The sequence below is a fragment of the Saimiri boliviensis genome, chromosome 15 (genome assembly GCF_048565385.1).
Source record: "Saimiri boliviensis isolate mSaiBol1 chromosome 15, mSaiBol1.pri, whole genome shotgun sequence".
In the NCBI taxonomy this organism is placed as follows: domain Eukaryota; kingdom Metazoa; phylum Chordata; class Mammalia; order Primates; family Cebidae; genus Saimiri; species Saimiri boliviensis.
The window spans coordinates 8,867,510-8,891,925 of NC_133463.1; the positions used below are offsets into that span (position 1 = coordinate 8,867,510).

General features: G+C 41.6%; 1 protein-coding gene across 3 annotated transcripts in view; it reads left to right on the forward strand.

Annotated features, from left to right (window-relative positions):
• The first annotated feature begins 3,548 nt into the window (after window positions 1–3,548).
• The window catches only part of XKR4 (XK related 4), a 427,086-nt gene continuing 406,218 nt past the window's right edge, over window positions 3,549–24,416 (forward strand). For all 3 annotated transcript variants that reach the window (XR_012514004.1, XR_012514005.1, XM_003935540.4), the window contains exon 1: window positions 3,549–4,803. Coding sequence is in view for 1 of the 3 variants with exons in the window: in XM_003935540.4 (XP_003935589.3) it covers window positions 3,995–4,803 (809 nt within the window). In the remaining 2 variants the exon portion in view is untranslated. The remainder of the gene's footprint in view (window positions 4,804–24,416) is intronic.

Genomic DNA, 24,416 nt, shown 5'->3' on the forward strand with positions numbered 1-24,416 from the left:
ATACATGAGAGAGTGAGCTCACCAGCTAGGAGGCATTAATCAGAGTGTGAGGTATGTAAAGCGGAGATTATGAAGCTGTTGAGTAATCCTAAAGTTTAGGTTATATCAGCTGTCCCCAACCCTTTTGGAACTAGGGACCGGTTTTGTAGAAGACAACTTTTCCATTGGGGTTGTGATGGGGGGATGGTTTTGGGATGAAACTGCTCTATATCAGATTATCAGGCATTTGTTAGATTCTCATATGGAGGCCACAACCTAGATCCCTTCGATGCCCAGTTCACAATAGGATTTGCACTCCCATCAGAATCTAATGCTGCTGCTGTTCTGACAGGAGGCAGAGCTCAGGCGGTAATGCTAACCCTGTCCAGCACAGCTCACCTCCTGCTGTGTGGCCTAGTACCTAACAGGCCACTGACCCATAACAGTTTATGACCCAGGAGTTGGGGACCCCTGGGTTATACAATGAGAATAAATCTCTGAGATTGGATGGGAGACAAAATCATTGATGGAGAGATCACATTTCTGATAGGCCAGGAATCTGTATTAAACGACAACTGATTGTGATGTAGGTAATCCAAGGACTGTTTTTTTGTTTTGTTTTGTTTTGTTTTGTTTTTAAAGAACTCTCGTTTTAAGTAGAGTTGATGAGCTAAACACACAAGTTTAGAAGCCAGAAGACATGAGGGGGCTGGAAGAAACAGGAAAGATATTAACAGAATGTGGTGGATGAAGTGTGCTGGACACCATGTTGAATAGTTCACATGCCTCTTTGTATTAGTATTTGTTACTGGCAACAAGACCGAATTCTAGAGATCATTATCATCTCTAATTTACAAATGATGAGCATGAGGGGAAGGGAAGTTAAATAACACACACAGAGATAACTCTGAGTCCAAACTCTGAGCTTGCAACCATTATGCCCAACTGTCTTGACAGGTGCACTGATTATGATAGAGCAGGTAATATTAAAATCCATATTCTAAAATGTGATTACTAGACTTATGAGATTAGAGACTCTTGAGAACAGCATTGTATACAAAGCCCCATAATATACATGATCTCATCTAATCCTCATATTAATCCTGTGTATTAATTTGCTAAGATCATGGGGCCAGTAATTAGCAAAGCCTGGATGTGAAGCTCATCCTCCGACCTCCTGCTTGTAAACTCCTGCCACTAACTACGCATCACCATTACTTTCCAGCTATGGTTCAGACAGCAACCTTAAAGAGACTCTAAATGGTTTTGAATAAATGTATTAATAAGGAACCGTTACTAGTTATTTCTTTTTAGAGCATAAAAAGTTTCATAATTCCTATGTTTCCATGGGAACATTCGTTAGCACAGAATACAGCATTCTTCCTGTTATGGAATGTTCTTTCTATAAATTCATGCATTCACTCAACTAATATTTAATGAGCAAGTAGTCTGTGCATGCGCTGTGCCAGGTGCAGAGGATGCAGTCGAATAAGAAACAGCCTACTCTAGGGGAATCTTTAGTCAGCTCCAGGTCTTAAGCACCTCAGATACTCTGCAGGGCCTTTTCATGCCTGGTGCAATTTAAGACGCTGCCTTTGACCTAGAATATACTCCATCCCTTAGGACCCAGTTACCTAAGAGATCATCCCTCTCCCTAATGGTTTGTCACAGAGTAAGATCACCAGTAGCACCCTGGAGATGAAATCTTAGATTTGGACTCCAGAGAAATAGAATCAGGTTGTTTTCCAAAAAAGGATTCTTCTACTCCAAGAAGACCCAATTTTAAAGCTGGATTTAAAAATATCCCCGTTTGCCTGGCATATTAAGCATCTTAGTGGGACTGTGTTGCCCCTCAGCCATCACTTGGCGATGCCTTTCCCTAGAAATACCGGGATTTGTACATGCCATGTAATCGCGTATACACTCTATAGCTCAACACCCTCCCGCCAAAATGTCAGGCCAAGGCCGAGCAAGGGAAGGTCCTGGGCACCAGGCAATGTATCCAGAGCGCGGGGCAAATTCCACTTTATTCAGGTTGGTGCTGACACAGCCCGTGATATGTAGCACACAGTGCGTGAGGCAGCTCTCTCCACGTGAAGTGAAATTCGTGCACTTCTACTTCATAATGTTACTAATTAAGAATGGCACTATATACTAGATCGAACTCACCTGGCACCTACCACAGAGAGGCGGGGGTGGCTCGGGGCGGGAGGGAGTGTTATGGTTTGCCTCCAGATTTAGAAGATCCAACTGGTGCTTTTAGTGGCAGTGTAACTCGTGTTGCCTCACTTCCCTCCGCTCTTAAAGTATGTGAGTCACGGTATAATTTAAGAATTACACTCTCTCTCTCTTACATTTGCAAAAGTTAAGTGAGACGAATCAAAGCTTAAGTTTTCTTATTAAAAAAATGAAGAGCCTATATTTTGTTTTAAAAATCTCTTAAAACAGCAACATATTTTATATTCTCCTTGAATCACTTCGATAACAGATTTAATTTCGAGTCATTTCTGGAGTTGTGGGACCACACAGCTAGTTTGCAATCCCTATAGCTTTAAGAGAAGGTATTTCTAGTTTTGGAGTAGGGAGTAGGGGAGGTGGCGCCAGCTCTGGGCTCCGCCACTCGCCGCCTGCGGGCCGGGGGCGGGGTGGTACTCGGTTTCCCGTGGCTGCCGGCCGCGCCCTGCCGCCCCACCACGCCCAGTGCCGCCGCCAGGGGTGCTGCGCTTCCCACCTGCCGGAGGACGCCGCGAGGGCCGGTGCGGGACCCACGGGGCTGCAGCTTCTCCTGGCTCAGAGCTTCCCGGCCGCCGAGAGCGCTCGAGGGACCCGCGTGGGGCGTGGGCCTGGGCCACGGAGGGCCCGAGCGCCTCCGCACCTGCCCGAGCTGGGTCACCCCCGCCCGCCGGAGAAGCCTGGAGCCCTCGGAATGCCAGCTACTTCCCTCGAGGGCTCTGGCTCGGGGCTCCCCGCGGACCCGCCCGCCCTCAGCTGTAGGCGCAGCACCAGGCTCCGCGCTCCGGGTCCAGCACGCCTTTCTCTCCCAGGCTCTCTCCTGCATGGTCGGGCACGCCCACTGCCGCTGTTGGCCTCGGAGCCCGGGCGCCCGAGTAACACCCGTTCTCCCCACCGTCGTGGGCCCCAGCCGCGCTCCCAGCCCCTCGGCTGCTGGCGGCTCCGGGTGCCGGCGGCTCCGAGTGGAATACAAAGAGGCCTGCGCCTCCCTGGCCCTCGCCGCCGCCACACCCGTCCGTGCCCACTCTCCGCGGTCCTCCGCGAGGGCTGCACGCGGGGGCCCCTCCTCCCGGCGCGCTCCTCCCCCTCCCCTCCCCCAGGTGTCGCTCAAACCCACCCAGCGTTCCAGATATCCCCTGAGTGGGGGCTTTGACTGTCTCCCTCAGGCCCCCTCGGCCGCTTCTCCCGGCCCCTGGGACCCGCCAGGCCCGTCCCCCCACCCTCCGCCCGCCGCTCCCCTCGGTCCCGGCCCCTCCTCCAGGGCCCTCCTCCTCGCTCGCCCCTCCCGAGCCAGGGTGGGAACGGCGGCAGCTGGAAGAGAAGGGATGAGGTCATCCTCTCCCTCGGAGTCAGCTGGTGGAGGAGAGGAAGCGGGAGGAGGGAGCGCGCGCGAGGGGAGGAGAGGAATGTGCAGGTCCGAGGAGCGCCGCGGCGGCCGCTGCTGCTCCTGCTGCTGGAGGCGGCGGCGGCTCGGGCTGCAGCCGCGAAGCTGGGACGGCGAGGAGCGCGGGCGGCGGGCAGGGGCGCGCGCGGGGCGCCCCGAGCAGCTTGGCTCCGCGCAGGCAGCCAGGCGGCGCTCCTGCCGGATCCAGGCGCGCCGCTAGCCCAGCCCAGCGCCCAGCCCGGCGGGCAGCGGGCGGCGGGCGACCGGCTCAGGAGCAGGAGGAGGGGGAGCCGCGCCGCCTGGGAGGGAAGCCGGGGCGAGGCGAGGAGGTGGCGGGAGGAGGAGACAGCGGGGAAAGGTGTCAGATAAAGGAGGGCTCTCCTCCCGAGTGGAGGCATCATGGCCGCTAAATCAGACGGGAGGCTGAAAATGAAGAAGAGCAGCGACGTGGCGTTCACCCCGCTGCAGAACTCGGACCACTCGGGCTCGGTGCAGGGATTGGCTCCGGGCTTGCCGTCGGGGTCGGGAGCCGAGGACGAGGAGGCGGCCGGGGGCGGCTGCTGCCCGGACGGCGGTGGCTGCTCGCGCTGCTGCTGCTGCTGCGCCGGGAGCGGCGGCTCCGGGGGCTCGGGCGGCTCCGGCGGCGGCGCTGGCGGCCCGGGCGGCGGCGGGGCGGGCTCGGCGGCGCTGTGCCTGCGCCTGGGCAGGGAGCAGCGGCGCTACTCACTGTGGGACTGCCTCTGGATCCTGGCCGCCGTGGCCGTGTACTTCGCGGACGTGGGCACGGACGTCTGGCTCGCCGTGGACTACTACCTGCGCGGCCAGCGCTGGTGGTTCGGGCTCACGCTCTTCTTCGTGGTGCTCGGGTCGCTGTCGGTGCAAGTGTTCAGCTTCCGCTGGTTTGTGCACGATTTCAGCACCGAGGACAGCGCCGCGGCCGCAGCTGCCTCCAGCTGCCCTCAGCCTGGAGCGGATTGCAAGACGGTGGCCGGTGGTGGGTCTGCAGCCGGGGAAGGCGAGGCTCGTCCTTCCACGCCGCAAAGGCAAGCATCCAACGCCAGCAAGAGCAACATCGCCGCGGCCAACAGCGGCAGCAACAGCAGCGGGGCTACCCGGGCCAGTGGCAGTCACAGGTCTTCGTCCTGCTCCTTCTGCATCTGGCTCCTGCAGTCACTCATCCACATCTTGCAGCTCGGGCAAATCTGGAGGTACTGTATCAGGGGTGGGGGAGGAGGGAGGCTTGCTGCTGCTACTACATCCCCACTGCTTTGCTTTTGCACGGAAATCTTTCAGGGTTGCTGTGGTAGTAACCTTAGTCACACTCTTCCAGTTTTTTGGGGGTTTCTTTTGAACTGGGGCTTGCATTTTTAAAATTTGCAATCTCAGCCTAGGATGGGAGGGAAGTGAGAAGCAAGGGAAGGATAGCAAAGTGGTTTCGATCACCTCTTCCCTCTGTCTTCCCACTCTGCCTCACTGGCTTCTCACTCTTTGCATGCCACAACCCCCCACCCCCACCCCCCGCGTTTTTAGTGATGCTGTTTCAGTGAGTAGGAGAGGATTCCTGTCACATCTTCTAAAACTCCTTTTTTATTATGTTGAAATTGAGGTTTGTGTTGCCATTTGGATGGTTTCTTTTGTTCCCTGGGAAAAAAATTACTAATTCCAGTGAGATGGGAGTTGCTGCTGCTCAAAAGTACCCACATGTTAATGATCACTGCTGAAGAAGTGCTTTGCTCAGAGTAAAGATCCCAATAGGCAAATGACTTGACACACACACACACACACACACACACGTGTATGTATGTATGTGTGTATATATATATCTCCAAGCATGAGTCAGTAAACTTTACAGCGCCCAGATTTATTTTTAGACTGCCCTTTCTGATTATCTTGCCATATCTCCATACCTAATTTCTCATGTAACTATGAGCCTTTGGAGAAGGGGTGGAGCACTGTGTTAACTTTAGTTGTACTTGGCGTATCCGTTGGCCACTTTGCTGCTTGTCATCTGATCTACCGAGTCTTTTTACACAGGGATCACTTCACTTACAAACTGGAATACAAGGCTAAACTTGGGCGGAGGGAAACCACTGCTTGAACAGTCACTGCATGGACTTAGGAACAGCATGAAATAGTATGCTCAGGAATACATTCTTTTGACTTTTATGTGTTATTAGTAGATTTTGAAGCAATATATTACATTTATAAAATCACTTGTATGGAAGTCTGTAGATTCTAACATCTCAGAGCTTTTTTGGTTTTAAAGTAACTTAGTAAATAGGTAGTGTAAGTGAAATGAGGACAATTCCTAGAAAGTACACCAATCTGGGACTACACTCTGTGATACCAGTGCTCTTTTTCAATTTTATTTGTGGATATTTTTGTGATAAAAGATATGAGTTGTTGACTATGCCGAAGTATCCCCTGTGGAAACAACTCAGAGGATTTGTGAAATAGAACCACACACTTCTTTTTATTTATAACGAACAGCCAGGTTTTCAACTGCGAAGAGCAAGTGTGGTGATTTCACAACATTTCCTGTGACCAGTGCTTTGTAATGCAGACTGAACATTGCCATAGATGGTGACCTTTCAGATTGTGAAATTGTATTTCTGTTTTCCAAGCAGATACTTTCTGGGAAAGTGATATTTGATATGCAGTCTGACAAATTGGTGTTGGAAACCTTCATACATATTTTTGGACTCAGAGGAACTTTTCGAAATGCTAGTTAAATGTGATAGCTATGTTTCCCATGGATGACTATTGGGAAGACTTATAGCTAGATGCTCTTCAAGTATGATGAAAGACTTAAGTGCTTAATTTAATTACTGAAGTTACTGAGTGGCTAGGGTGCATCTGATTAGCATTTCTAATCTGATAATATGGTAAATTAAGCTTCACATTCCATTTGTCATCTTTTTCAAATTTTATCAAGCTTTGGAAATCATTTAATTTTAACCGCATTTAAAGTTTCTAGACGTATGTAAATAAATACTTCTCTATCCTAATAACTAAAAAACTGCACATTATTTTTACAGATTCATACTTCATGAAAAATCTGATACCAAATTCTGTGAACCGAGGGAGTCCTTTTAATTATAGGTGTGTTTACCTTCTAAACCAAACATCTTCCCAATTGAAAAATGATGCTTAATTTTCTCAGGGAACAATATACAGAAAATGAAAAATAATTAGGAAAAGATATGGGCCTAAAAACATCTCAGATAGACCATAGTCACTGGGCCAACTTGTCATACAGAAAAGTTATTGCAGAGGTATGGAGTGGGGGTGGGGAGAGAAGGGATGGAAGGGTAAGGTTTGAAAGCAGAAAGAAAACCGCAGGCTGTCAAACAAGTGCATTAACTGACCCCAGCACTTGGAGAAACTGTGGTCACACATAGCTCCTTTTAGTTAAGCATTTCTATAGTATTTTCCTTAGAGACTTTGAAGTTAATACTAACAATATGTGATCATCTAGGAGGAAGTATTATAGTTGGAAGTATTATCAGATATCATATTCTGGAAATATTGTCAACATTTTCAGAATAATGTGTTTTGTAGTTAAGTTTGAATTATCATCTAATCTATTCTCAGATTCTGGTTAAGCTATGTGGGGGATGCCAGAGTAATCTGGTGAAAGCATGATCTAAGACTAATCAACCTCATTTTCTCTTTATGAAGTATATGTTTTTTTTAAAAAATAAAACTTTAGCCTAATGTAGGAAATTAGGGATAAGAAAACTTATGGAACTTAACTCTCAGATGTGCTCTAATATGTTTCCATTTCTCTTGAGTGTTGAACATTTGTATGGAACTTTGGGGTGGTAGATGCATCTTTGATAATAAGCTGATGAAGTGCAACTCATCTCAGATTATTCTATTAGACTCATCTTAGACACTATGATTTCTTAAATTAGAAGCATCTCTCTGCCTCTTGTAGCTTTTCTTTTCAATACATTATACACAAATATTGCAGTGGCACCAGAGTACTGAGTGGTTCAAGGCACAGAGGTCATTATTCATGTTTTAACATGCTACTTTCAGGGATCAATAAAATAGATTTTAGCTAGGTTGGTAACTGCTTATTGTGTTTCCATGAAATTCTAATTATTTTAGGGAAGGACCAGATTCTAAAAGCTTTCTGTAGATATAGTATTTTGAAATAACAACAAAGTGTTGTTTAGAAATTGCCATTGAAATATTGTGGATAAGATTTGCATGTATTTATACATGTATTACAATGCAACTGCTAAAAGCAATGATACATATTCATTTTAATTAAAGTTTACTAATGGGAAATTAATGGCAGCCTTTAAAGTCGCAGGAGGTGATGCTGGGAAAGAGCTATTTGAAATAATGAAGTGAATTTTTGCTACCATGTGAAAAGAGCAATTATGACTTTAAAGGGACTATGCCTGTGAATGAATGAGAAAGTACTTTCCTTTCTTATTTTTTTCACATGATTCCAGAAATTACTAAGAGTGCACTTTAGCCAGTGGGAATCACAAATGCCCAAAGAGAACAGTTTTTTGTCCTCAGCTTTTGATCAATCGCATCCAAATGTCTTTTTCCTTCAGAAATTATGAAGTTTATTCTTAAAATTCTACCTGGATTTCTCCTATGTATGTATGTATGCACATAGTTAATTGTTTACTAGAAAATATGTACATTGTAAATAATAAGTCAGGGGATGGTAGAGTGGGGAGTGTTTTCACTATCCTTAATATTTTGGGTTTTGATTTTGAGTCTCTGTCATGAGAGTTATGTGGGAAAAATGTGGGGAAAACACAGTTTTTTTCTGCTCTTGTCATGCTTGCTCTTCCAGAAGGTATTGATGGCATCCCGTGTTCAAATAGGCTGGGAAAATCACAGGTTAAACAAAGTTAAACATATTTCTCTACAGCAGGACTTCTCAGAGCCTTTAATAAGCTAAGCTACAGTTGTAAGTTTTTTAAAGGCATATCTATTAAATATTCTTATGGTGATGCATGCAAAGCACTTTGATAAAAACACCATTCTTAAATTTGGCCAAACAAGAATAATAACAATTTTATCTGGCACTTTAAAAATACACAAATGTTTTTTCTACTTTTTATGTCATCTAAATTTTAAAATAACCTAAGAGGAAATTATTAGTCCCTGTATATGTGAGAAAACTGGCTTAGAGAGGTTAAGTAACTGGCTTAACCTTTTAATAGGGTCACCCAACTATTATGTAGTGTAGCTAGGATTAAAAACGGGACCTGTTTTATCATACAGTCTATGCTTTTTCTGCTGACTTGGCTACCTCTAGATGCCAGCTTGGATAATAATGACAACAATGTATAAAAATAACAATAATCTTCATTGCCAATGGCAAAGTGGGAAAGGGAGCTGCTGTTTAGACAGATTAGGGGGGTCTTTCCACTAACACACCAGTAGTTAAACAGTAAAACAGAGACTTGAGCTCAGCTCTTTCAACTCTCAGTTCATTGACTTTCTTCCTACACCGTTTGGACACACTGAGGTTGTTTCATTAAATCCCATAAAGGAACATGATCTCTGAGTGGTTTTAATGATTAAATAGCATAATGTATGTGAATATGTGAGAAGTTGTTTGCAAATGATAAAGAGGTTCTAGAGTTAAGGAATGGGTAAAAAAAACTAGAGAGGATATAGGTTACACCTTTGACTTTTGAAAAAGGTGTTTTTTGATTCTGAGTTAGTCCTGAATTCCAGTATAGATTAGGCAAGATTGGTGCCATTTGCTGAGTTTATCAAATGGTTATTTTCTGCATATATGTGTTCCTTCTCTATACATATCTATTAATTAGTCATTCAAAATACACTGCGCACCTGCTATGTACAAGAGACTGTGCTGGTTACTAATTATTCCAAGATGAATAAAATATATATATTTCAAGGAATCTATTGTCTAGTGGGTAGGACAGAAAAGTCAACAGACCATCTCAATAGAGGAAAATAAGCGCTATGATATAAACTGGAAATGCACACCACCTTGATAGTTCAGGTAAGACTCTCTGGAAAGGGGGATATCTGAGCAAAGATTTGAGTGATGAGAAAAATCTGCTTTCTGAATAAAGTGGGATATTGGATTTAGAACCTTGGATACAAGGTGTAAAGGCAGAGAGGCAAGAAAGAACAAGGCGGGTTAAGTGCATGCTCTATATATGGAGTGAGGGAGGGAGAGTAGCTAGAGAGGAAGACAGAGAACTTGTTGGGCCAGATAATGGAAGGAATTTAGACTGTATTTTGAAGACATGAGGGAGTCATGAAGGAGATTATATGGGGTGAGAATTGTTAACAAAAATGTTAAAACACTGGTTATTTAAAGGAATGCCAGAAAGTTGAAAGATTCAGAGGCTATGTCATCATTCATCTCTGACTCAGTCATGTGTCTATCATTCATGGAAATTCATTGGCTTCATAGACTTTGAGTTTGGATGTCATTGGGACATATAAATAGACCCATCATAATGGGAGAGTCATTTTTCAGAAAAACAAGTTGGTTGAAATTTTTAATTGTATGTATACTGAAGTAAATTCTTGGCAAAACTTTCTTTGGTGTTACTATTTGAAGAGGTTTTTGTTTTTGTTTTTTTCCCCTTAGGATACATTGGGTTTTACCTTATTGAAAGTTAGATCTTCTGATCCATAGAAATATATTCCTCATGTTTATTAGGCACCTTTAACTGTCCAGAGAACTTCTGTGTTCTATTTCTTATTTGATCCTTTGAATGATCTTGGAGGTAACACTTCTATTTTGCAGATGTGGAAATTGAGAGAGAAAATATTAATTGCTTTCCTCTTTGGGTCATATAGTTCTGGACTGGTTTTAAGCTAGAACTCAATATTGATATGGGAGGGGTGGGCGCAACATGGAAAATGACCAATGGTACTGAGGATGTTGAGGTAGAAGAGAAGCCTGAAAGCTTGAGAGCTCCGTGGTAAGTACTGAACAGTTGTGACAGGGAAGAGGCATTGGACATTTTTATAGGCCCCCTGGGACAAAACAGGTGGGACCTATAGGAACAGATTTTGAATTGATAGAAGGAAGAATTTTTTTAGTAGTCAAAGATATCCGCAGATCCACTGGGCTTCCTTAAAAGCAGTGAGTTTCCCATCACTGGAGTGTCTAAGCAATCAGGAAATTAGGTAGAGATGTGGTAGAGAGACTCTCATACAGAGGGAAAGATCATCTTCCAGTTCTGAGGTTTTATGATAATCTTTATCATTACATTACCAGTACTAGAAAATCATCTTCCAGTTCTGAGATTTTAAGATCTTTATCATTACATGCTGCTCCAAACATAGTAGACTAACCTTTGCTTTTTTGTGGATGAAGAATTTGAATGCATTTTCTTGCAACAATGCAATTGTGCCACTTTAAAATCTATTCATTATAGATTCAGTATCTTCCTGCAGCATCACAAATCCATAGGCCACCCCTGAGATCTCTGAGTTTGCCGGCAGATATAAATACACACACAATCAGATGGCTCCTTGTGTATTTACCTGGGTTTCTGTATGAATTGGAATAATTTATGTATAAATCTCTATAGTGGATATATTTATGTGATATCTTTGCAATAACTAGTGTAAAGGTTGTAAATTTCTTCCATTCACTTGAACAATGAGTGTTTACTGAAGTGAACAAGGGTAAATATTTTTATACTTATTACTCTCCAGCAGACTAACTTAACAGAACTGTTGAATGTGGAGCATTTATGTACATGTGTACTATCAGTTTTGAACAATGTCCACACATCCTTGGGGCAATAGCTTTGAAAGTCTATGCTCAATCTCTTATAAAATGTTTCTTTATGATTGAGTATCCAAGCACACAACTTGCTAGTAAGTATGTTTTATATGTTACAGTTTGAATGAAAGAGTCCACCTATGAATTTAAAAAACATCAATCACTGTCTAACAAATAATGGACTGATTCTCCTTTACATAGACTTACTGGCTAATCTGATTAATACATTTCTTTGACTTACTTTAGAAATTTGTATGGAACACTAACTGGACCTATGAAAGCAAGACTAAACATTAGAGCTGGAATTATTATTCTTATGCATTTTCACATGTGAGACTCAGTATGGTGCTAGTCATGAGGGAATGTTTTATCAGGTGTGATCTTATAAAATAGTTCTAATGAGTTGTTGGAATTTAGGGAAAATCATATTTAATAATGTTCAATAAAAATACTCTCTTAAATGGCATTGCATGATTCTGACCATCGTAAGACGTGTCTTCATCCAGCAACATGATGGTGTCCATGTTAAGTGACAGCATGACTGGTCAGGAAGGAAGACCATGGGCAAGTTCTCGAGAAGTTAGTCTAGTACTTGTGGAACTTAATGTAAAAGAATACATACTCAGGCTGGGCGCAATGGCTCACGCCTATAATCCCAGCACTTTGGGAGGCTGAGGTGGGGCAGATCACCAGGTCAGGCGATCGAGACCATCCTGGCTAACATGGTGAAACCTTGTCTCTACTAAAAATACAAAAAATTAGCCAGGTGTGGTGGCACACAACTGCAGTCCCAGCTACTTGGGAAGCTGAGGCAAGAGAATCACTTGAACCTGGGAGGCAGAGGTTGCAGTGAGCCGAGATCGTACCACTGCACTCCAGCCTGGGTGACAGAGTGAGACTTCATCTTAGGGGGAGGAAAAAAGAGAACACATACTCAGTGAGTATCTACTGATCTGTGAATAGAACCCAGGCACTATTCTTTCATCTTAATGAAAGTGTAGCTAAACTTGCTACTTAGTGGCTTCTCTGAGACTCTAATGGTGCAGTGAATCAGAAAAGTGTAATGCCCTCTGGGAGGGATAGGAAAAATCATCCCAGCTCTTTTTGTAGATTACTAGTATTGGGGAAATAGGGGTAAATTTCATGAAGCACTAATCACTCTCTGAGAAAAATGCAGCTAGAAGCCCAGTTTTGTATTCCTGTTCTTGCTGATGAGATGGAGAAGCTATCTGGCAGGTATTTTTCATTGAATTCTTACCTACACTTGACTGTCTGAAAATATAGATGGAATGGTTTTTGGTATTTTTTATGCTTCAGTCTATTCAAAATATTTATAGCCTCCACCGTTACTACCACCACCACCATCGTCACTGTAATTCTTATCATCATAAAATATCAAGTCCACATCTAGTATATGTATAGGACTGATACAGATTGCTGATTGTAGGAGAAATTATAGAAGGGTTAAAATGAAAATGAATCAGTCCAGAACCCCCTGAGGTGGTCTCAATGACACTATTAGGTCTTTTCTAACCCTAAAATGGAGGGGGAGGGTCACTGACAAGTGATAGAGTTTACTTAAAGAGGCATCTGTCCTTTTGGGAATTGGACTAAATGGAATATCAGAAGAAATGATTTGGTCCCCAGTAGCTGCAGATCCCAGGAAGGCTATCTGACTGCTCTGGGTCATGTGCCATCATGGGTGTAGTTGACACACACGGCTCAGCTCCTGGAGCCTCACAAACTAGGTTTTCTTTTGGTTTCCTCCTTCTGAGTCTTAATTTTTTTTATCTGTATGATGTGATTGGTTGAAAACAACATCCTAGGTTCTCTCCAGGTCTAAAGTTCTGATTCTGCTTTTATGATACATTCTTTCCACTTGCCCAGTACCTAGGGTGTATGCACTAGAATCTCTGTAGATATTCTATGGCCACTGTTGAAGCCTTTCTCTGTTTATGTAAGTCTAAAGGGATCTACAAGGGACTTTCCAGGGTTGATAATATTAGTGTCTAAACTCCCAGGAACTGGCATTATTTATACATAGTCTTAGGTATCTTTATATAATGCAATTAACTTTATGTCATTTCTAAATTTTAGTTATCATCAAATAAAACAATTTTCATTAAAACACGTATCTATATATTTAAAATGATGTCAAAAGTGTTCTGTGTCACTGATTCTAAGATATATACCATATAGACCAGGGAAGCCAAAATTGCCATCTAGGTTTCATGTGGTGAGGTATGCACAGCTGGAGTGCTGTGATTAACAAATAAGAACAAGGCTTCACAGGCTTGAAAGAACTATCCATTATGTCAATGGGAAAATGGTTGTCAGAGCTAGATTTGCGTTTAAATGAAAAACTTGTCCTGGGTTATACTGTCACTGATTTAATATGCTTAAAATTGGATGTAAACTCTATACAAAGATACGACATCCAGACCTATCCTTATTAAAAAGAGGGATATGGTACACTCTGCTAGAAGAAGAGGGCATTGTGTTAGCCTGCCCTGAGAATTCCCTGGGGATAAGAATTCCCTGGATTCTAGGATTTTAGAAATCTGATGTGAAACCGAATGATTTTTAACCCCATGCCAACATTTCAGATTTAAAATTTTTAGAAATCTTTAAGCATCTGCTTTAAAATTATCTGAACAAAGTATGTCAAACTATTTTCTCATCTTTATGATTCATAAGTAGGCTGTTTGAATCAGTTCTACTTCTTTTGTTTAATTTATACACATGCCATATTTCCCCGTTGGGGAATCCTTTTATATAAACAGAGCAGTGGGCAATGTGTGGGGTGAGTAAGGATGAGTCAAACAGAGAATCATGCATATATAGAAGTAGGATCTGTAGTGAATATCACTTGAAAAAGACTTGAGATGACTGGTTTGACTTCCCTTCAAGGCCACTGTGTTTAAGAAGGACAAGGTTGCCTTTCTGAATCACCAATCTGACAGATTTTATCCATGTGAAAGTGGTCTGACTTCCTTTTCCTGCAGTACAGATAATAGTCATGAATAAAGATCTCAGTCTGGGGCTGAATTCTTTACTTTTCAGGTCTTTTTTTCTTTTTCTTTTTTAAGTAGCAGAGAGTTAATAATCAAAACAAAGGTAGCGATTGTAGCAATAACAGTGACTAAATGATTCCCTATAACTTCTGTCATTACTTCATGGCATAGTCACCATATCAGTGTGACAGTGACAATGAGGAAATGATCCTTTAGTGAGGTGAGGAAATGATTTGTAAAGGCTTTTTTGTTCTGATAGATTTCTAGCTCATTCATTAACTTCCTATGTTACAAAAGTGAAATTAATAACAATCTATTTTAAAAATGTAGGCTAATTCCAGAAGACTGTCCCAAACAGTTTATAATACTTGAATTTGTTATTATAACATAAATTAAGAGTCATATTTCGATAAGGTTTTGTATTTCCAGTAAACATACTATCTTAAGAGTGACAGTTACAGATATGTATCTCATGGGATTTTTTTCCTGATGGGGTGATGGCTAGGTTTGAAAACTTGAATTCTAAAAGGGTGTGGGTTTCCTTACGCCATCGTAAGGAAAGCACAAATATTAGCTTAGGTTTTATTTCTGAAAAGTCATAAAGAGTCACAATTATTTAAGGATATAATATCTACCTAGTTTGAAATAAGAGTGGAATCAAATGAGAAAGAGGGAGGAAGCCTGAAGATTTTTATCAAACAAGCATGCAAGTATTCTAGAAAATATCAATGTGTCACATTCTCTAATTTGCTAATAAAAGTGTAGGGTGCTGTCCATAAGGCATGCATCTGTTAGCTAGTGGAAGAAAAATTTAGCCATGAGAGAAATGAACAAAAAGAAATAATTTTATTGCACTATCAGAGAGCAGATTTTCAGTTCTTAGAAAGAGTAGGAAAATTTGTTCTGACCTCCGTTATGAGATGCATCACAGCCAAGCCTAAAGCAGGGCTTCACCAGCCAGGCCAAACTCCTGTTAGATGAGTTTGTTCCAGGGGCAAATAAAGAAAAACTTGAGCTGTGAAAATGGTCAGGTTTATGGGGTCAACTTGATGTATATTTATTAATTTTTATAGATTTAGGGGGTTCATGTGCAATTGTGTTGCATGGATGCATTAGGTAGTGGTGAAGTCTGAATTTTTAGTGTTTTAGTATACATGTCACCCAAATAGTGAACATCGTGCCCAATAGGTAGCATTTCATTCCTCAAGCCCCTTCCAGCCTTCCACCTTTTGGAGTCCCGTGTCTGTTATTCCACTCAGTATGTCCATGTCTACTCATTCTTTAGCTTCCACTTGTAAGTGAGAACGTGGTTTTTTTTTTTTGACTGTTTATGTCATTTCACTTAGGATAATGACTTCCAGTTCTATCTAGTTGCTGCAAAATGGCTGTCTAGTATTTCATGGTGTCTATGTACCACATTTTCTTTATCCAGAGATTGATGGGCATTTAGTTTGATTCTTTTTAATGGCTGTATAGTATTTCATGGTATCTATGTACCACATTTTCTTTATCCAGAGATTGATGGGCATTTAAGTTGATTTTTTATCTTTGCTATTGTGAACAGTGCTGCAGTGAACATAGAACATGCACGTGTTTTTTTCATAGAACAATTTATATTCCTTTGGGTATATACCCAGAAATGGCATTGCTGGGTCAAATGGTAGTCCTGTTTTTAGCTCTTTGAGGGATTGTCACACTGCTTTCCACAATGGTTGAACTAATTTAGACTTCCATCAGCAGTGTAGGAAAGTGTTCCCTTTTCTCTGCAACGTCGCAGGCATCTGTAATTTTTTGACTTTTTAATAATAGCCTTTCTAACTGGTGTGAGGTGGTGTCTCATGGTTTTAATTTGCATTTCTCTGATGATTAGTGGTGTTGAACATTTTTTCCATACATTTGTTGGCTGCTGATATATCTTTGTTTGAAAAATGTATTGAGAGCACCAGTGAAGTCAGCAGTTTGTCGGTGTCTGACTGAGAATTTTGTGTTATCAGAAGTGGGCAGGAAGTCAGAGTCCAGAGGGTCTAGGCCAAAGCACATCATCCCAAACCTGGGAATCCAAGCAAAGGCCAAAAATAAGCTTACTAATTGAAGAGGTAGGTGAGAATCTGAAATCAAGGACATCCAAACAGTAAACCATGCCCATGCTTCAAGTAAGGAAAATATAAAACTGAAGAGAAATTTGTTGGATTTATATTCACAATAGGTCTACTTCTGTTCCCACTGAGGGGAGGGTAGAGAGCTGGGACTGCAGACAGGTTCTCACTCAAGGACGTCAATTGCTTGCAAGCTCATGAGCGACTCATCTTCTAAACCACTGCCTGGTCACTATGATCAGTTGCTGAGAATAGAATGACTAAAGAAGCAACCAATGATAGCCCTTTGTTCATGGACTCCGCAGACATCTGCTTAGGATTAGAGTATGGAAAATACATTAAAATAATTGCTTTCAATAAGTCTACTCACTAGGAAAGGAGTCCAGTCATGGGCATCCCCCCAGATCTTTGTGATGGTGTGCCAAAGATGGGGCTGTGGCCTTGTTACTGAAGGTGGAATCTGTAGACCCAATGTGTCAGCATCTCTTGGGAGCTTCTCAGACATGCAGCATCTCAGGCCCACCCTAGCCCTGCTGAATCTGCCACCAGCATTTCAGCAAGATGCCCAGGTGATGAATATGCATGTTTGAGTTTGAAAAGCATGGGGCAACTACCGCTGCTACAGAAGAGGGAAATTTCAGCTCGAGTGGTCAGGAAAGGTTAATCCGAGCTGGACATTAGTGGGAAATAGGGTTGCTCTGGACATTTGTAACTGGCTTTCTCACCAAACACCTAGTATGAGCTAGGCTGTATAGCAAGTGTAGGATAGCAAGGTTATTGCTTAGAAGCTTATCCACAATAGGTGCATACACACACAAAAATGAATCTCCTTATAGACAATGCTTTAAGCAAAATGTGAATTTTTTTGATTGACAAGAGAAGTGAAAGTTTTAAATCTTTATCAAAAGTCCATTATTTTATGGTTTTGCATTGTAGAACCAATCTCTAAGAAAATAATTAAGCACATTGACTGCTCGCCACTCACAGTTTTATGGAGAACTCAGACCTAACATCATTTGGGCGTTAGGACTGGAGTCATCAAAGTGGGCAGCAGGTGGTGAGAGAGGGACCAGGCCTTTACAACAGTTGTGGATGCCAAGGAAATCATTGGCTTCAGAGTAACCAGACGTTGAGAATAGAGAGTGAAGAGCTCTCACCAAGGCACGATAGCAGTTGTCTCTTTGCTCAGAGAAGTGGAGTGGGCTGGTTCTGGGCTTCTTATTTATATTTTTCTGAAAAAGAAGTAGTGAAGGTGGACAAAGGTTATGTATGCTGGCTGGATGGAAGGGATAGTGGAGAAAGAGGCTGGGCTTCTGAGCAGTCCCCTGCCTTAGCTTTTAGTCTCCTAGACCGAGAAGCCTTTCCTACATGGAGAAAGAAGAACTGAGATAGGAGCTGAGGAAAATTGAACTGGGACTCCAGGCATGAAGGACTAAGCCCCAACCAGGAGTTAGCTGCCTATTTACATAAAATAATACAGAAAGAGTTCCGGTGAACAGCCTGCTCCCTGCCATTCCCCTCCCGACAGTGACCCCTGAGGTCCACAAGGCACAGATTTACCATAAGGAGAGATAGGATGGTTCAACTTGCCTGCATGCTTCACCGTTTGTCTTCCTAATTAAGAAATGTGACAGTCAACAATATGACAAGACATGTCAGTGTCTGTAGTTTAGAATCAAGGGATAATGAGAGTGGTGCCTTATAAAATGCATATTTGTGTAGACATGCTATTCATTTCCTTATTTCACATTAAACGAGATAGAAAAGGATGACCTTCCCAGAAATGCCTCTTCTCAAAGTAATAGTTTTCTGATTTCCCTTTCGTGTAACAGCTGGTGTTGCCATGCTGTCACTTTTCTTGCAAGGGTTCCCTCCCCCATGTGTGTGCTGGGAGGTGATTGTTTGGTTCAGTGTTCTTAAGTGTTTCCATGGAGAGTTACTAAGTTAATTTTTCTAAGTCTGCTCTTTCAGTAGGTGTGGTCACCCAACATGGCTTTCCATATGGTTGCTACCACCCACCTGTGCCCGCTGAGCACTTGCAATGGGCTGGTCCCTATTGAGATGTGTTCTAAGTGTCAGATACCCAAGGGATCTTGAAAGACTTAGTATGAAAAAGAAAGGTAATCTCTATCGTATTATTTTTATACTGATTTCATGTTGAACCAATAATGTTTTGGATACACCAGATTAAAAAAAATGTATGGTGAAAGTTAATTTTACTTGTTGTCTTTACTTTATAAATACGGCTACCAGAAAATTTGAATTGTGTATGTGGCTTGCCTTGTTTTATTCTATTGAACACTGCTGAGCTGATATCAGAGCTTCTTGAGGAATGAGAAGAGGGAAATCCTAAGTGAAATGTTTCAAAATACTAGACAAGAATTTACTAGAAGTTACCAGGGGAAGGGCAGTGAGTCATTTTGCTGCTGAGGCAGGTTTACTTAATGGATTTTGTAAATAAGATTAGCTGCTGGTAAAAATGCTCTTTAGGAGACAAAATCCCCAATATGAGTAAGGCTCATTGTCTTCCCTGCTTCCTGCCTTGCTTAAGGCCGAGCGACACGCTGTGCTTATTTGGTGGAGTAATAAATAGTATTTGATGATGATGATACAGAGTAAAATCTTTGTAAGTGCCGTTGTGACTTGCCATGCACATTCATTCTGTTAAACCCCGATCTTCTCATCAGGCTCCCAGGGTAGGTAATATTGCTGTTCCCATCTGAAGATGAACCAGCTGAGGTTCAGAGAGGGCAGGAGACTTGCTCAAGTGCACACAGCTACCAAGTAGCAAGTACCTGGGCTCATTTTCACGGCTTTTGTTTCCAGATCTCATGTTTTCCCACTATATCTTACTATTCCAAGGTTAACCCAAGACTCACCTGGAGGAGCATTTCTTGACCTTTCAGACTACCAATGAGAACTGATTAAGACCAATTATGGGATTTTCCTCTGACCACCAGGGTGGGGAGAGACACAGCTCTTAGAATCAGATTTGAGTCTTCATTTTGTGCTGTTAAATTCTCAGCTATAAAATGTTGGGTGGGAGTTAAATCAGATCATTTCTGAAGTTTTTTCCAGTTCTGTATTTTATGAAAACTGACACCTAAACCAAAAATATCAATTCTTTTTATATACCTTATGGAATATCTCCATATGGACTCATATTCACATTTTATTCACCTGTGCTAGATTTCTGATAAACTGCTCCTGGGATTGATATTTCACACCAGATTTCAAACACAGACTACAGGTCAATTTTATCTATAATGTGTCAAATTCATTTGATACCTACTGGTAGAATACATGTTTCCTTTGGGAAATGCGTAGTACTAAAGAATGCCGAGTAGGTTCCATTCCCATGTGAATAGTATATAATTAGCTTGTATTTATATCCTCATTTTGTATGTAGTCATGCTTTGCATAGTATATGCAGCATTCTACCCCACATATGTTCGTGAATTATGAATTCTACTACAAGCATTCAAGGCAAAGCCCCTCTGTCACATCTCTCTCTCTCTCTGAGGCCATCAGGATTTACATCTATGTGATAAATTTCAAACTGACCTCCTAAGACCTATCTAAGAGGACCAACTCTAACGGTCCTTTTAGCATATGCAAGTGCTAGAAGATTCATCAATCTCAAATGCATGCAATTCAAAATTTTCAGCGTCAGATACAGCTAGTCTTTGTATGAACAATTCCAAATATTCATTTCTAAAAATCAAAAGAGTTCCCTTGTGCCTGTTTAAAAGATGCCCTTCAAAAGTGGATATGACTTGCATTGAAAGGGCTCACTAACTGTATTCTAGCCCTTATTTGAATTTTTTTTTTGCAGCATTCCATGAATAATTGTGCAGTATCATTTTTCTTTTAGTTAAATGGTCCCTTTGCAAAGTATAGTTTTTTCTGAGAGACTAGGTGGTTGCTAAATATGTTTTTTAATGTTCGTGGCATAAAAGTGGGTTCTAATTTACTTAGATTTTTGATACCGAGTAATATGCTATAAGAAACATGCAAATCTCTAGCAATGACTTTTTTTTTCATGATTTTCTTCCATATATACATGTGATCGTGTAGTTATATAGGTTAGGATGTGTTGGAAGAAGCAGAGATGATTTAATTAAACTCAGATACTGTGGAGTAGAAATGCCTGCACTTGTTCATTTAATAAATATTTACCAAGCATTCACTATGTGCAGGCTCTGTGCACGCATGTCTTATTAAAATGTGCTCTCTGACTTCAAGGAATTCACTGTCCTGCAAGAGTCTGCCATTTATAACTGTTTATACCTCAAAGGTGCCCTGTATTATCAGTAATGGCGGAGAGAACATAGTCTAGGAAGGGACTCCCACAGTGGGAAGTGCCCCCCAGAAGGGACTCCTTTTGAGTGGGACTTAAGAGAGTGTTAAGCAGAAAGAAAGGAATGGGCAAAGGCATCTTCTGCTGTGTTGTGTAGAGGGCTGAAATGGAAGGGGAGAGGGAGAGAAGGACAGCAGATGAGAAGGGAGTCTGGGGCGAAACTAACCAGCAGCGTGGGTGCTCTCTTAAGGAATCCGAAGTTGACCATGTCGGGGAATGACACTCTCCCCCGTGAACGTCAGGGGAGATTCGCAGGCCACACTCAGACATGTATTCTCAAACCGTTTCCTTTTCAAAGTGGCAAAGCTTGAATTGCAGTTCGAAAATGCTGGAGAAAGAAGTCGCCTGTACTCTTCAGAGGTGGGGAAAAGGAAGTGTGAGTGAGAGTTGGCCTTGAAAAATCTTCTGAGCTTTAAAAGGCTCCATAATAAGTGGAGTGAAAGCATTTACGTGGGCTTGGCCGGGTTCTCACTAAAGATTCTGGTAGTACTGGTTAAGAACTCTACTTAATGAATTATTGGAAAAGGCATAAACATAAACAGAGTTGGGAGCGTGTTAAATAAAGATGCTCCGTAAATGCAGGCTGGGCAATTAAAAAAGATTTACCAGAGTAAAGCTAAATACAGTATAGTGTATAATTAATGAGCCTGTGACAACTCAGTAATAACTACCCTGAACTTCTACAATGGTGCATGAACATGTGTGCAAGTTAGAGGAGGGTTTGTTTTCACAATCAGCTTCAGTTAGCTAGGAAATTGCTTGGCAGAAGTTAATTAGGGATTCCTGGTAATGGAGCCTGCTGCTTCACCAATGTCCTGTGCCAAAGGTGACTTTGCCATTCATTCACGGGTTTCTGGTTGAGCCTAAGAGGAGTTTCATTGTCATTTGATTCTCCCTTTTCTTGGTTCCCTAAACTCACTGTAGCACATGTTCTGACTTTAAGTAAGCCTTACCTTTCTTACGTTAACAAATGAACTTCTGTTCGTTTTATAGGCAGGTGAACTCCACCCTGGGAAAGACCTCTCTAGGTGGGCTACTGGTCCAGGGCATTCATATTATTAGGATGTGTAAATTTTTTGTCTTTGACACTTTGGGAACATGGGTTAGAAACTGCTCAGTAAATATTCTTCAGAAAATGGTACTTTTGAGACCCCTGGCCTCTTTTATTTCAGTGTATCTTTGTTTGGGAAGTTTTGGGTTTACAGAAAAATTGAACAGGAAGTACAGAAAGTTCCCATATGCTCTCTCCCCCTTCTCCCACCAGCCATTTCCAGTTTCCTCTATTATTAATATCTTGCATTAGTATGGTACATTTGTTACAATTGATGGAAAATATTGATGCATTATTATTAACTAAAGTCCATAGTTTACATTAGGGTTCACTTGTTGTGTTTTAAATGAATGATGACGTGTATTTATCATGACAGCATCACAAAGAATAGTTTCATTACCTGAAACCCCCCCTTGTGCCCCACCTATTCAGCCCGCCTCCATCCCCACAAACTCCTGGCAATGACTTGATGTTGTTATTGTCTGAAGTTGTGCCTTTTCCAAAATGCTGTATAGTTGGAATCATATAGTGTGTAGCCTCTGTGGATTGTCTTCTTTCACTTAGCAGTATGCGTTTAGGATTCCTTCATATCTTTTGTAGCTTGACAGCGCATTCCTTTTTAATGCTGAATAAAATTCTGTTGTCTGGAGGTAACTACAGTTTATCACTTCACCTATTGAAGGACTTCTTGGTTGCTTCTAAATTGTGGCAATTATGAGCAAAGGCTGCTATAAACATCTGTATGCAGGGTTTTGTGTGGACATAAGTTTTCAGTTCATTTGGGTAGATACCGAGCAGCATGATTGCTGGATTACATGGGAAGAGTATGTTTTATTATATAAGAAACTACCAAACTGTCTTCCAAAGTGGCTGCACCATTTGACATTCCCACACTTACCAACTCCTGAGCACCTACCCTGTGCCCAAATGACCCTCTGTTGGGGAAACAGAGTAGTGAGCCAGGGCACACAGTGTTATTCTAGAAAGAGTTAAGATACCGTGAACTTGTCCAAGTTATAGACACACTAAAATTAGGGAGTAGTTTGCTATTCAGAATTTATGCTGGATAGTACAGATCACGTAATTACCCTTGATGATAAAAGGATAAAATAATAAAATTTAAATTACTGTAACATATCATATTAATTCTAGTGATTAGGTAGTTCTATGGAATTATTCTGCTGGACATGTAGATATTGATTTCTGGTACCAACTCTCTAGATTCACATGGGGGAAAGAAAAAACTTGGAACAAAATTTGTCTTTGTGCCTTTGGAATTGATTTTCGTGGGTTTTTAAAATTGCTCAGTATAATTATCACTTTAGAAATGTAATTATGAGGTAAATAATTTTTGTTTTTCAGAAAACAATGCATGGCTCAAATACAACACTACGCACGCGCGCGCGCGCACACACACACACACACACACACACACACACACACACCTTTGACATACTTTGGAGCTCTGCCTGAGAGTTGGATAGTTGCCTCGGGGCCGTAGCCTGATTCACTCACCTCTGCTCAGCTTGGGCTCTGCCTCTAATGAACCTGAATGGAAACTGTATATATAAATGGCAGAAAGTCTTCTTTTTAAAAAAATCATTTACAAGGCCTTGCCAGAATCTATAGTTGAATTGTTATAGTATTATTTAGGACGGAGCTGAATTATTTTTGTAATTTTTAAAAGCAGATAATGAATTAAAATTTTCCTTCTCATTTGTTTGACTAAAGCCAACAAGTAAGATGGCCATGTTAATAATTTTTGGCCTAATCTATAGTCAGATAATTTTGTTTACTTTGTGCTGTATAGAAACAACTTTGGTGTCAAATGTCATTGCCACATGTCAAAGTAGTAGGAACATCTTTTCATTAAATATAAAAATTTGTTTCAATCTTTATTCCAAAATTTGTTTCTATATCTTCAACATTTTTTGGTTTTAAAATGTTACACGAATATTTGTGAAATTGAATATGTTACATGATGCATTATAATAATTGTAGTAAGGCTGAGAATGACACTAAGACCTTATTAAATTAATTAAACATAATCAGTATTCTATCTGGTTGAAGCCTCTTAGCTTTGAAAGGGATTGAGACTTACCTCTCAGGAGTGAAAATAATTTATAAATCTGTTGATTAGAATGGAATGATTTGTGAATAGTCAGTATGTGACCAACTCTTTCTGTTTTTGGAGTTAGCAGACATGTTAAAGAATCACATTTTTTGTGTGCTTCAAAGGAAGAACAAAGTTCTACCTGATGTAGAGATGAATGCTTTGAAATCCCACTGGACAAACATGAGATGCAATGACAATTGAATGAAATATTGTTCACATTGAACTCTATTCTAAATGCTGTGACTTGCAGCAAAGTACCTGTCTTTTTTTTTTTTTTTAATCTTCTGTTTAAGAAATGATTAATGAAACCTGCAGTCACCTGAGGAGTTTACTGTGGTCACGTGGAGGGGGTTTTCCAGGGAATGAGAGGAAAGTGAACTGGAAGGATGGGTGAAGACGGAATGGCAGGCTATGGATCGAGCTTC